We start from the raw sequence: 14,171 nt of genomic DNA on the forward strand, positions 1-14,171 counted from the left end.
ACACTACCACAGCTAATGAAGGACTTCAAGAGTAATTCCTTTTGCTAAACTATCACCAGCTGCACCCTTGCCCTGAGGTACTCTGATTTGTCATCACCAGTTCAAGCTGGAAAACCTAAAGCCATTTTGGAACTTCTCTTTTGAAAGGGGACTGCCCAACAACACACCTGGCTTGATTCAGATTCTAACAGAATTTGAAGTACCAGCACATTATTTCTATAACCAGAAATGGTTAATCAGAATGACTGATGTAGCAATATTAAGAAGTAGCCTTACAAATATGAACAAATATGTGATTTTAATCTAGCCAGACTGAGTAAAACACCCCCAAAATAAGCTGCATACCTGAAGCTGAGATCAGACAAACATCTGTAACAAAACCGTACATCAAATTCTTTTGTGAGCGTTTATCCTTACTTTCAGGTATACCATGGTCCACTGACTCAGAATGGATTATATCTGAAGATTTAGCCTGTAGTACCACTGGCATTAGCAGTGAACAAAGTTGATATGCCAAGAAGAGCTATGGCACTTTAAATATAAGGAAGTCTTCAAGGTATTTCTAAAAATAAAGAGATACAGACCAATCACATATATCAACCAGGCATACCTGCCAATATTCAGCATGGTGCTTAGGTAAGCAGAAAAAAAGCCAAAAGAACCCAAGGTAACATTTAGCTACAGGTCTGTCACAGCCACTGACACTCCATGTGGGGGCCACTGCTAAACTTAATACTTTTGGCCTCTTCCCACGGATCCCTTACTACAGACATAAGGCACTCTCTCTTGGCAAAAAAGTAAATAGAAATATCATTTTCCCACTATTTAATCAGTTCCTATCTACTCCAAGAGATTATACCAGTCATTCTAAATTAGAGTCAGCACCATATAAGCAGAACTGATGGAATAAACAGTGACTCTAAAAAAACACTAGATACTGTTTATTTGTATCCAAAGCACTTGAGAATGGGAGCCAAAACAATTCATGGTTCACATGCTTACTTTTCTTTCTAAAGGTTTACAAATCTTTGGTTTATTGGGACATCCATAGCTGCTTTGGACACTTTCACAAAACTTGTATCTTATGAGAACAGCGACCCTTTCTTTCCTATGTACATGTGAGTAATCACTGTACCATATCCGGTTCTCATAGTCAAGTTGAAGACTCTTTACACACAAAACCATGAAAAACTGCCAATGAAGGGCACTACAATAGTGCCTTACACGTCATTTGAACAAAAATCAAGAAATAAAAATAAATTTGTAAAAGTCAAAGAAAAACAATCCCAAGCGAATGCTGGTTCTAAATTAAGGTATACTAACCTTATTCAGTATTTCTGACTAAGAAGATGAGAACACTACAGACACAGAAATAGTCTAAGCAGGTTTTTTCTACTATTTACACTGGCTGGTTTCATATTTACACCCAGAAACCAAATAGACTATTTTTCCTTTTCACCAACTCTTGTTTCTATCACCACAGGGTTTTAAAACCTAGTTCTAAAAAGGTGTGCTTTATTTTCTGAGAAAGCTGTGAAACTGGTATGCATCTAGTAATTTTCAGAAAAGCTATTGTATACATGAAAGTAATAAATATTATCTGTAGCAATGTACCTGCACAACGTAGGCCATTCTGTGTACCAGCCAAACTGTTTGAAACTAATCTTAACAAACCACCTGCAGTTTTTGTTATCAGAACTCTCAGAAATTCATCAAGATTACTGAGAAAAACAGGGCTAAAATAAGAAAAGAAAAGCCTGAGAAAATAACAAGCAAGAATGCAAAACCTAGATAAGGGAGGCACAATGTGATGATGGACTCTGATCAATTAGGTGTCCTGAAGGGTTCCTGCCGGATGTGTGGACAAGGCGAGGCAGCCAGTGACATGATGCATGAACAAGCGACTTAGAATCTGTAATGGTAGCTTAGTGCAGACAATAAACTGGCTTCTGCTCAACCACATTGGTTGTGTGTTCAGATGTCCCATCCTCCTGCAATTATCCATTCACAGCAGCACCATTGGATCATCATGAATAAAGTGCTTGCTTGTGAAGCTGGATATAAGGGAGAAGGGTGGTTTGTTTTAAAGTGCAGTTTATCCAGATTTAACAGTTTCATTTAGCCTACGCTTTTACCTCCAGAGGCAGAGGACATCAAACTGCCATTTGAAGGTAACAGAGTTACACGACAGGTTGTAGTTTACACCTGGCTGAGAAGTTACTTACAGGATTTCAGTTCACTGAAGTGCCTCACCAAGAGAGTTTCTACACCTATCCCATAAAAATCCTAGTCAGATCTCAGACATTATGTTTGCCTCAAGAATAGGAACCTCAAAACCATGCACATCTCAACATTGACAGGCAGACTCCTACAAATACAGACACTGAGTGGTTTCCCCCTACCCCTATTTTTTTTTTTTTAAACTCAAATAAAGGGGTGGGGGGGAAATGGAGGCTAGATTAACTTTTTAAAAATAATCCAGTCTCTGTCGTGATCCTCTATTTCTGGTTTAGTTAACAAGCTACATTACTCTGACCAGTCATTTCCAGATTGTCTCCTAAAACAGGTAACAAAATGTCTCTGTAGAAACATTAGTGATTGGCTTTCAGGAAAGGTAACAAAGACACGAGGCAACAACTAAGAATCAGGCCGTGTTACTACCTACAAGTAGAGTAATTTGTTCCTTAGTCTCTTGAACAAACATGTTCTGATGGCCTTTGTTTATCCTTGAGATTTTGAGACCAGTCCAATACAATTGTGTATCAAAGCAAGTTTTGTACTTTAGGCACACCATGATCAGTAAATATCCTTAATCAGAATCATCACTGCTTGAAGTGCATACCAGGGAAGAAGGCATTTGCCTACCTTATTCCTGCAATTTTCTCTAGCTGCTCTTTGGAAAACAGAATAACAGACCAGACTCAACTTTTGAACTGACACAGTAGAACTACATTTCTTACTGAGAACAGAATTCACTTATATTTCAGATTTAGGAAAGTGTTACTTTTTCAGAAGTGCTCAAGCTCTGTTTAAATGCCCCAGGTAACTGCAAGACCATGGATGTAGAACACACTGGTTAGGGACAAACAGGAAATGTAACTCAACTGTCCTAAATCCACTGTGAGCTCAGCATGTTATGTAGCATCAACAGTAATTTAAGTAAGTAACTCCAACTGCCATGGATGACCTTTCCCATAACAACAAGTAAGTCTTAGATATCAAACTGCAGAATCATCTGCTTAGAAACATCCTCTAACCTCTCTCTCACATTTGAGCCACTGCATAGCTTATAAGAGTGAACAGTTTTACAGGGAGGGTATTCTCTCAGCTGTTAGAGAAAGAGATCTACAGCCAGTCCAATGCATCATCTTTTTCTATGTCCATTTCATAAAATTAGTCTTCTAATTAATGAAAAGCTCCAAAAACGGAACTTTCAAAAAGTTTAGAAATCATATCCACATTCAGATTTCACTCAAAGAAAAGTTCCAGCCCTAAAAACAATCTAGATCTCTCTTCTACACAAAAACACGTACAGAATAACTGTGCGATGAGCAAATGCTTCATTGTAAGAAGACCTGCAAACAACTAATTAATGTATTATAAGTAGGTCTCCATGTACTTATGTGAACACAATATGCCATAGCTATACACAGCAAACCTTTAATTAGGTAGCCCTGAAAATAAGCAGTAAGATCCTTGGTGCCTTCAAGGATCTACAGCCAGAGGTCTTAGGCAGAAAGGCTGGGCAGAATGGATGCAGGGCACACTGCTCTTCTTCTTTTGTGGGAAGTGAATGGAAAACTACTAGAAACACTTTTCCACTAAAAAGTCTCATTGTCTGAAGTGGTAGGAGGGATGTGTTCCTAAGTTCTCCTCAAGCTAAAAGGAGAATGCAGACAAATTGACCATCTGGATAAAACTGCGGCACAAGATAGGAGCTTTATTCCTTTAAATAAGTTTGTGATTAGGATCATATTTCATTTACAGGGCTAAAAATGTATGCACAATGCTCCAAAATGCAGAATCCTACAAGGAGTGAGGGGCAAAAAAACCATTCATTTATGTCCATCACACACCAAACTTAAAATCTCTTACATATTTACTTCCTCAACACCAGGAAAAGATATGGATACTGCATCCACCAGCTGTAATTGCTTATTCTATGTTACACAAGCTCCAGAGCATTTCTGACTTCACTGGTGTGAATTACAATATCCAGTAGACAATTCTGCCTATTTCTAAACAAACACAAAGCTGCAAAGTCTTGCCGATGGAAAACAGGATGGCTGCAGCCTTAAGACCTTTATTACTCTGAAAAAAAGGTTGACAAATACATGCTGCAACCAGTCAGCTACAAAGCAAAAGGTAGAGAGGAAGCAGGAGAACAGAGATTTTTCCCACAAGACTGATTCTAACCAAACGCTACTCACATGAACAGTGTACTATTTTTAAACAGATCAGATCTTTCAATTTTGAAGTTACAACATGAAAATCTCAGTACTAGATAATGGTTTATATATGAGAAATGTTTGATCTATGTTGTTAGGATAGATCATGTTGTTGGGATAGATCCCTCATGCTTTTTTAAAATTATTAGTTATTTATTTAGGCTGGGACAGAAATCCCTGATACAGCATGTTCCACAGGAAAAAAACAAACAAACAAATTTTCCCACAATTTTTTTTGCAAGAAGTGTATTTAAGTAGGAGAGATCATAGAAGGCAAGATAAAAATGATCGACCAATTCAGAGCAAGTCTAAAGAAGAGAAGACTTAAGCAAATAATTTTACTGCAAGAGAATAGGAATGTGCTCAGTGACTGCATCTCCAAGACTAATGTCTAAGCCTATCAATCTTTTAAACATATGATGCCAACCAAACAACCTGCTTTTTATAAATAATTCATGTAAAAAGCATAGTTACAATGACAAGAAAGCAAAATTTAGTCTTGTTATCATCAGATAAAATCTTAATACTTGGCTACTGCAGGACTGATTGCACACTACTTGTGTCACATCCAAGGAGTCAAACTGCTAGAGGATGCAGTCAGATAATATATGAATTTATATTTCAGCATTGAAAGAATTTTTAGCTTCAGTTAGGACAAACAGACTTAGAATTTAGAGCTAATACAGTAATGGTGACTCCTATTTAAACACATGATTTAGGGCAAAACTCAGTTGGGAGCTGAAGACTTAAGAATACAAGCTAATACTTCTTGTTTTTAAAGTCATGATTCAGCTTTCACTAGATAAACCAAAAAGGAGCCTGTATTCCTTCTCTGTTTTATTTCCCTTTCCCATCACGGTGACTCACATAATGTGCTGCAAATAGAGTTTACAAGGCTATTACTATCAAGCCCACCTGTGAACCCAAACGTCTTTTCAATAATAAAATGAACATGTAAACCTACTTAGAATCTTGTTAACATGCATTTATATGCCTCACATAGTGTCAAAGACAAGAACAAAGACGGTTATGAGGAAAGACACAAAAAAGAGCAAGTTACACATAACAGGAAAAAAGCTTCGGAAGTGGGCAAGCATAGATAAGAACTTAACTACCACAATAAGTTTTAGAATGCCCATTTTAACATGGAACACTGGACCTGAGCCAAGCAACTTTAGTATGATTTGTTACATGGGGTGCTCAGAGTGGAAAATGTCTCATTCATTCTTGTTTCTAAATATGAACTTTGAAAAACCTCAATGCTTATATTATCTATACACACCATACTTGCATGATGAGCCTGTAAGGAAATTTGTGGGGTGGAGATAAGGAGGAGGGAAGGGAAGAAGAGACATTATCAAGGATTGGAGACAGGAGGAAAGTCATCTGCAGCAGTCAAATGGAACAAACCTAAGGTAATAATCTTCTACACAAATATATCTCATATAATGTAACCACAGAAAAAATAACTGCATTATAGTCTTTAAAGACAACACATTTGCTATGGATTTTCATCTAGGTAATTTGTTTAAGATTAAAAGAATCCTCTCTATTACCTTTCATTATTCCTTCTTTTAAAAACACTGGTACTAGCATTTAATAATGGGTAACACTGAGAAACTTACCTCAAAGTACAGTGGGTTGTATATAACCTTCTCACTCTATTTTTGTGCAGTGCCAGAACCCCTGAGCCAACCCAATGATAATTCCAGCAGAATACAAACATTTTATAGATAGCATATTTCAGCTCTGCTTTCTCCAGCAGTATAACTTGTTTTCTAGTACTTCAAACAAAGGAAAAACATCCAGAATATAAAATTCAATAAAATTCCGCTCTACTATTGATGGTAGTAACTCAGGCTTCTTCCATACTGTGTCACAATAGATAACTTAAAATGAGTTCCTATTTTTTCCCAGCTACATACAAACTATTAACGTGTAGATGACACAAGTACAATACCCGACCTTTTATTATTAAACATTTTAATAATAAAATATTATTTTATGTGCAGTGAACCTTAAATCAGTGCTCCCCTCCTCAACAGTCACCCATGAATGCCTAAAGGTATCAATCACACTGTATCAGAAGAGTGAGGAGATTTAAGTTGACCTCTGGCCCATCTTGGGCACACATTCCACTGATGTTGGTGAAGAATGATGCACAGGTTAATTGTCCAGGTTTTCTATTGACTGTATTACCAGGCACACGTTGCATACAGCACTACCTGAGTCCTAATCCCTAGCACACCCTTTTGCTGAAGTCACAGCTGCTTCTCAGATGGAAACCTGGGCATGCTCACTCCCTCCTGTTTTCCAAGGAGAAAAACACATGAATGCAGGCAGGAAGGAGACATAATGTGCTCCAACAGGCAGTTGAGTCACTGAGAAACCTAGCCTGCTCGGGAGCCCTGCTGAGCACACCTTCCCTGTAGTCCATAGCACAATCCATGCACACAGCCATGGGCGAGTCCTGCACCAACTATAAAACCCACAGCAACCATACACACCCCCCCTGCACATTTCAGCCTCTCTTGCTTACAGAGCAGGGATAGCAAAATGCTAATAAGCAAGACTCACTACTTAAAAACAAATAAAAAAATTTCCCCCAAAGTTAGCAAAGTGTTTAAGATTGATGGATAAAATGTGTCCATGCAAGGGCAACAGAGAGAGCAACTGAATGTTGGTGTTCACTAAGCATCAGAATTGGATAACTTAGCTACATAGTTCTCAACCAAAGGAGCTTTCAGGCCAGCTCTTTTGCAGGGTATTTCTGAGAATTTCCAGTGGAACCAGAACAAAATCTGGTCAGTTTGTATTAGGTTTTTGTCTCTCCAGTGATAAAATCTGCCAAAGAGATATTATTATATGAAGTCAACTTTGAAACTTCACTAGGTAAAGACAGGGGGGACTGTAATAATACACAACCTTTCCCTCAGTGAGCAGAATCTGGCCTGAGGATGTTTACAACTGTCCCAAGTTGACTGGAATTCTAAAAATGCAGACCGGCCTTCAGAAAATCTAGATTTAAACCAAGCTGTTAATTAGCATGCTATCACTTCATCTCAATCCAGAGCTATCTGAAAAGACTTTTTAGACTGTGGAATACCTGGCTGTTTTTTGTCTTCCTAAGGAGGTCATCAGGTCTGTTAGAATCCTTAAGTCAGCCTCCCACCACCTTCATTTTCTTTTCAAAGAAAAACAGCAGCACTGTATCTTGAACAATGAAAAGCCACAGATCATACACATACATTGACTGTTTTCCTTTCGGTAATGCACTCCAAGCTTTACTTGCTGAAGAATCAGCCTGTTTTTACTGGGGTGGCATTAGGCAGGATGGGTTAATATGATTACACCAGGTCCCATTCTCCCATCCCAGAATGATGCAGCTCTGCAGATTCCTCTATTATTATAGAGTGCACACACTGTTCTGAGGTTGGATATTGGACATATTAGAAAACCGAACTCCTGACAAAAAGTTTTTATAACTTTATTCAACAACACACCTGAAATAATATAAAAAATTAAGGTATTTTCTGGGCCATCACACATCTCTGCCTGTCTGTTGCCAAGACCATATCAGGTTTCTCACAGACAAATCACCTATAAATCTTGAGGGATTTGAGGATTCCTATTAAATTAGACCAAAAGGTAACACTCAGTTTTGTCAACAAATGAGCTACATCTTTTAAGCTCCTTTCTCCTCTCATTTAAGGATAATAGTTTAGCAGATGAGATACATAATTAAATATCATAGCTTCCAAATCAGATCTGGAGACTGAACAGGCCATTGCCAGTCTAGAACACATTGTTCCCAGTAATTTGGCAGAGGTGCTCCAGGTAACCTAGCAGTGGGGAATTTCTATGAGGTGACGTAAACCATATAGATGTAAAGCACCACAAAACAAATAGGATGTCTTTCCATTTGCTTTCCATCTTGGTACAGATTCTGCTGTGCACATTGCTATTACAGTCTACATGCATCAAATAAACACACTATCTAAGTCTCACCTCAAATTTATCCATAAGAAATCACACTTGACTGTTGGAGTTTTATGCAGAAATGACTGACTTGGTGAGAGGGAGAAAAGCACCCTATTTCTTTAGTCTTGACCTTAGCAAGGCTTTCAACAGAATCTCAGATTCAGGAATTGCATGGGACTGCTGGAGGTCACCTGATCCAACTCCTCTCCTTAAGTAGGGCCACCTACAGCCAGCTGCCCAGGACTGTGTTCAGATAGCTTTTGAATATCTCCAAGGATGCCCCCTGAGCAGCCTGTCCCAGCGTCTAGTCAACCTAATGGTGTCTTTGTAAACAAGCTGGGAACATATGGATTAGAGGAACAGACTACGGTAAGGTCAGAAGCTGACTGGACTGAACAACTGGTGGTTCAAGAGACAGCAAATTACTAGCAGCATTCCTCATGGGTCAGTACTGGTTAATATCTTCATCAGGGCCAGGGCTACCATTCAGAGGACCCCTGGTAAGATGAAGGAATTTCTTGACAGCAAACTCAAGGAGTTTGACCAAGATAAATGCAAAATCCTGTACCTAGAACAAAACAACCTCATATTTGGATTATCAACTCAAGAAAATAACCCCATTCAGGTACTGATTGCAGGCTGGCTGGGTTGCAGCTGTACAGCCTAAGGGCTGCAAGGTGGCTCAGGTACCCAGAGACTCTGTAGAGCCTCCACCCTTGCAGAAATTCAGAAGTAGAGTGGAGAGGGCCCTGAGCATCATAATTAACTTTCAAGTGAGCCTGGCTTTGAACAGGAGCTCAGACTAGATAGCCTCCAGACCTAAATGACTTTATGATCTGCCTGAAGCAGGTGAGGCTTCTGACATAAAGAGTGTTTAAATACTTCTCTTAAATAACTATGTGCAACCACTTTCTGAAGTGGTAATACATAGGTCCCTCTCACCCTCCACAACTGGGCTTTTAAGAGTGGATTTTTATATCCTTGTAGAGCTCTGGGTCTACACACAGTGACCAAAAGTCAGGCCTTTACTTCACATTCTTCATAATCCAAGTCTAGATGGCAGTATAAAATACTACATTATTAGAAAAAATTGGAGTAAAACATAGATTAATAAATCACATGGGAACAATAGCCATTCATGATAATAGTAAAATAATGTCTGTTGCCTTTACAGGCATTACTTTGATCCACGGGATATTGTATTCATCATCAAGAATTTTCATATCAGGAATACCAACTTACTACATCCCACTGATTTCATGTTACAGCACTTAAAATAAATTCTGTTTCTCATCATCAAGAAATACATTTTGCTATCATGGTTTAGCTAATTGGCAGGAGGACAGCACTAGTAAACAAGCGTGTGCACGCACAGACAGTCTTGCTTGCGTCAGCTTAACTGAGAATAGAGGAACAGAACTTCAACCCATGGAACAAAACTGAAACTACATTTTCACCAAAATTATATAAGCACTGTTTCATAAAACTTTATTTTTGTATGAGCTACAGAACCCCCAAATTAGACCCTAATTCAGTACCATCCCATACCATATTCCAGGTGACTCTGAAGGCTCATTTCTCAACAAAGGTAGAAATCTCTTAACATTTTAGAAAAAAACTGAAAGAATAGAGGAGCACTAAACATTTTCCACTGCCATTCTGTTTTACATGGCACTGGGAATAATAACAAGGAGAGCCCACACAGTTCTCTTCTGAGTTTGGCAAAGCAGAAGGCAATATATCAAAATCTGAATGATGTTTCAGTGCATAGCTCAATCACAATCAAGAGATGATGCTTTTCCAGTTTTCATGCTGATGGAACTCAGACAAGTTGAACAACTCATGCCATCAGCTTTCAGGTATCTAGATACGTAAAAGCCAAAGTTTCAATCTCTCAGGTTGGTTGAAAGGTTTTTGCCTACCTGCACAAAGATAAGCCAGCTGAGTTCCTGGCAGAAAAGTCATAATCTAATCCTATCATCAGAACGCTAGCTAAGTTCTCTAAAGTTATGAAAATGAGGATATGGATAATTGCTACTTTGTACTGGAGGGAACTGTACTTATAGGAACTAACCTCTTGCATGGATGAACAACATAATCCAATCTAATTCTGCCTTTGATGAAATCAAAACACAGTTTAAATGACTTTAAGATTCCCTATCTACTTTGAGATACATGGTATAACAAGGGAGAAGGCATGAAAATGTCTTCATGATCATCTTCCAAGAAGAACACAGATTTTTATTTTTTTAAACACAAGTGTGGATTTGATAACAGATGCTTCAAATGTCTCCTTCCAGTGGTAAGAAATAGGATTAGAAGAACAGATGATGTTTCTAAAGAATGGATTTTCTATCTAGTTTTATAGTTCTTCTCAGAGTGATTTAGTTTCTTGAACTGAAATCTAATAACACAGTTTGGGTTTTGGGGTGTGTTAGAGGTTTTTTGGGAGGTGTTTTTTTCGTTTTTTTGCTTAAAATTAAACAGATGTACATTAAAGCCATTATGCTAATAAACACTAATCTTTCAAATCTCTTATAAAAAATTTGACACTCCACCCCCCCCCCCCCAAAAAAAAATATGATAAGAAAGTACCAATCATAGAGAGATAAATTAAAATATCAATATAAGGTCAGAAAGGTGATTATTGATTTCAGTACATTTTCCTGTAAGGTTTGAAATTGAAATCCTATTCTTCACCTACAGCACAGAATCTCGTATCACGAAGGTATTTTTAACACAACCACAAGTTAGAAAACACACATCTTTAAACGTGGTCCCACCCAGAACGGGCACTTTGCAAAGGGGTCCCACATATTCTACGCTCGACAAAGACGGCCCTCTTTCTGAAATTGCCACTCAGGACGTTTCCAGTTCTCAGAAGCAGAAGGGTTGGGAAAACTTTTACCCTGATGACACGTATGATGCTTCAGCCAGAGTGTGTTATTCAAGGTTAAGCAAGAGGAAGACAAAACTTCACAGAGGTTTGTTAGAGCAGCCCCGCCGCCAGCAAGCGACCACGAAACGCCACCTTTACCCACACCTGCCCCGATTTAATCAGAACAAAAAGCCTTCTCTCCCCTCGTCCCACCGCTCTTACCTTCCACCGATCGTCCGATGCTGTGCAAGTGAGTGAGGGAGGGGTACGCGGCACGAACCCCCCTCAGGTACTCCTCCAGCTCCTCGGTGTGGTGGTACTTAAAGTCCAGCGCGGCCGCCGCAGAAACCAGGCAGATGATGAGGATGCCCACCACGTCCTAGAAAGAAACAGACGAAGCTGCCTCCGCGGGTTCGTCGCCGAGCGGCAGCGCCGGAGCAGCGGCCGGCCCGCGGAGCGCCCTCCCTCCTTCTTTCCCTCTCTCTGTCCCTGCCCCCCGCCCTGGCGGCAGCAGGTGCCGCCCGCCCTACCCCGGCCGCCGCCCGCATGCTGCCGCCGCCGCCGCCCGGCCACTGCGGCCCCGCGCCGGGCGGGGACCGCCATCCCCCGCCGGCCCGGCCCGGCCCGGCCCTGCCCCTGAGTGACGCGGGCTCCATCCACTCAGCTCCCCGGCCCGCCCAGGGGTCGGGGCCCCGAGGGGAGACATCCCTCCCCTTGTCCCTTGTCCCCTCCCTCCTGTCCTCCTCGGCGGAGGTTCTCACCTGTGCGGGGCACGGCTCCCGTGCGGTGCAGCCCCCAGCGCTGCCCTCTTTTCATCGGTCCCTGCTGGCTTTTCCTCGGTTTTCTTGCCGAAGGGGGTGAGCGGCGTCTGTAGCGATTGAAATACCCCAAACAACAAACCGGGGAGGGGCGCAAACGTTCGCGTTGTGACTTTTGGTGCTGTTTCGATTCACAGGAAGGGTTGATAAATAAAAGCCAAGCTCCTCCTCAGCACCTGTGTGGTCCTGGCGTGTGATCAGGACGGCAACACCTGGGGCCCAGAGACAAAGCCTGCTGCGTGAGCCGTGAGAGAATTTATCTGCAAATCCAACAAAATCTCTACCTAGCGCTATTTTTGCTTTGGCTTGTTTTGTTTAAAGATGAGTTTTTAATAGGCTTGTATTCACATACTAAAAGGACTGGATTCTATCTACAGAATTAAGTGCTTTTCTTGGTTCTGCAGTAACCACATTGCCTTGGGGATATCTTGGTCTTGGGATTCACCACAAAGACTTTTTCATCACCTTTTGTTGTCTTGAAAATTGAAGAGAACTAAGAGAAAGTTAAGCTCCAGCAACAAAAATTAGGATAGTATCTGCATTCATTTTAAAATATGAATGTGGATAACTGTGTATTAGAATACAGCTACGGGTAAATTCTGTATAATTCTACTGAGAAAAAAGTTATAACCACCAGTGGGATTTCATCTACTTCTTCTGAAATTTACCATGCTGGTTAATGTCAGAAAAGGATGTTAAAGGAAATGTACCTATGAGCCAGTCTCAAATAAAAACCCCTGTATTCCAAATAGAAGACACTATATTTAACAAAAGTTCTCACTGTTAAATTTAAAAGTACCGTTTTTTAACATGAAGTTTAAAAAAAAAAAAAAAGAAGTTGAAATTATATTTTAATGCAACTATCTGTAGTATCCCATTGTATCAGAGGTATATATATCTAAAAGTGCAAGATGTCTACATCCAGACCCCTCTTAGTTCATGAGAGGGACTTCCATATGACATACAAAAAGGGATGAATGCAAATTATGAGGATACTTGAAAAAAAGAGATATGTAATATTATATTTCTGTTGAATAGGGTTCCTTCCAGAAAGGCTCTGGGTCTGTCCCCTCCCCCGGAATACCATTCTCCCATACACTGCCTCCACCTCATTTTAACTCTTATAACTTGACAAGACCTTCTCTCTCTTATTCCCAAAACAAAATTCTTGCGAGACTTAAATACGGATGTCTTACATTCTGTAAAAAAAAGAAAAAATCATAGTTGACTTTGGTTATTGTTACTATGGGAAAGAAACTGTGGGGTTACACTGCAAACATGTCTCCAGAGAAGCAGGAGGGAGAAACCAAGTGTGTGAACTTCATATTTGAATTTATTTGGCTACAATATGCAGGTTTATAGGCTCCTTGAAAGATTATCTGGACACACCACTTTAAGCAGGGAAGAAAATACAGTCAGGTGGTAATCCCACGTAAACATACCTGGAAACCTTCCCAAGATAATCACATGAAATCAGAGAGCTCTGACTTCAAGACAGAGTAGGGTGTTGGCAACAAGGTAAAATCACAAGGGGTGTAAAAACTTAACCTCAGCGAAATAACTGAAGTCACCTTTGATACTGGTTAATCACACAGTGTTATCTCACTTGGAAATTACACCACCCTCTAGTGTAGCCAGCACAGTCATGGTTAAATGAGAGTATTACTGCATATAGGAGTGTTCAAAACGATAGATTGTTTCTTTGCCAGGCGCTTTTTGCAAGTTAAAACAAGCCGGCCTGTTTGGCAATATTTGAGTTACATGTGACAGAATCAAAAAACTTTTTTCCTCCCCAGCCTGTACAAAATTCAAAGATAAACTTGAATCGCTTTTCACAAGGTCAGTTTAAGCCAGCCTGGAGTAGTAATAGTCTGGTAAACACAGTTGTAGGTAAAAGTCAGTACCAAAGATCAAACCCTGCATGAAACTAAACCAGCAGTAAATCTCCCGTTAGCATCAGTAGCTCAAAATCAGGGGCTACGTGTCCGAAACTGATTGCAGTGGTTCTCAGCGCTGCAGTCGGCGGTGACCTTTATGAGGAAGCGA

At 40.1% G+C, this 14,171-nt stretch overlaps 1 protein-coding gene across 1 annotated transcript in view; it reads right to left on the bottom strand.

The window, feature by feature from the left end:
* The window catches only part of CPM (carboxypeptidase M), a 30,082-nt gene extending 18,119 nt beyond the window's left edge, over nt 1-11,963 (bottom strand). The window contains exons 1-2 of the mRNA XM_066183228.1: nt 11,838-11,963; nt 11,530-11,686 (exon numbers count right to left, since the gene is read on the bottom strand). Coding sequence (XP_066039325.1) covers nt 11,530-11,686; nt 11,838-11,963 — 283 coding nt within the window. The remainder of the gene's footprint in view (nt 1-11,529; nt 11,687-11,837) is intronic.
* Nucleotides 11,964-14,171: the final 2,208 nt, after the last annotated feature.

Source organism: Chamaea fasciata, unplaced genomic scaffold (genome assembly GCF_029207755.1).
Source record: "Chamaea fasciata isolate MVZ Bird 193981 ecotype frontalis unplaced genomic scaffold, bChaFas1.0.hap1 SCAF_5, whole genome shotgun sequence".
Classification (NCBI taxonomy): domain Eukaryota; kingdom Metazoa; phylum Chordata; class Aves; order Passeriformes; family Sylviidae; genus Chamaea; species Chamaea fasciata.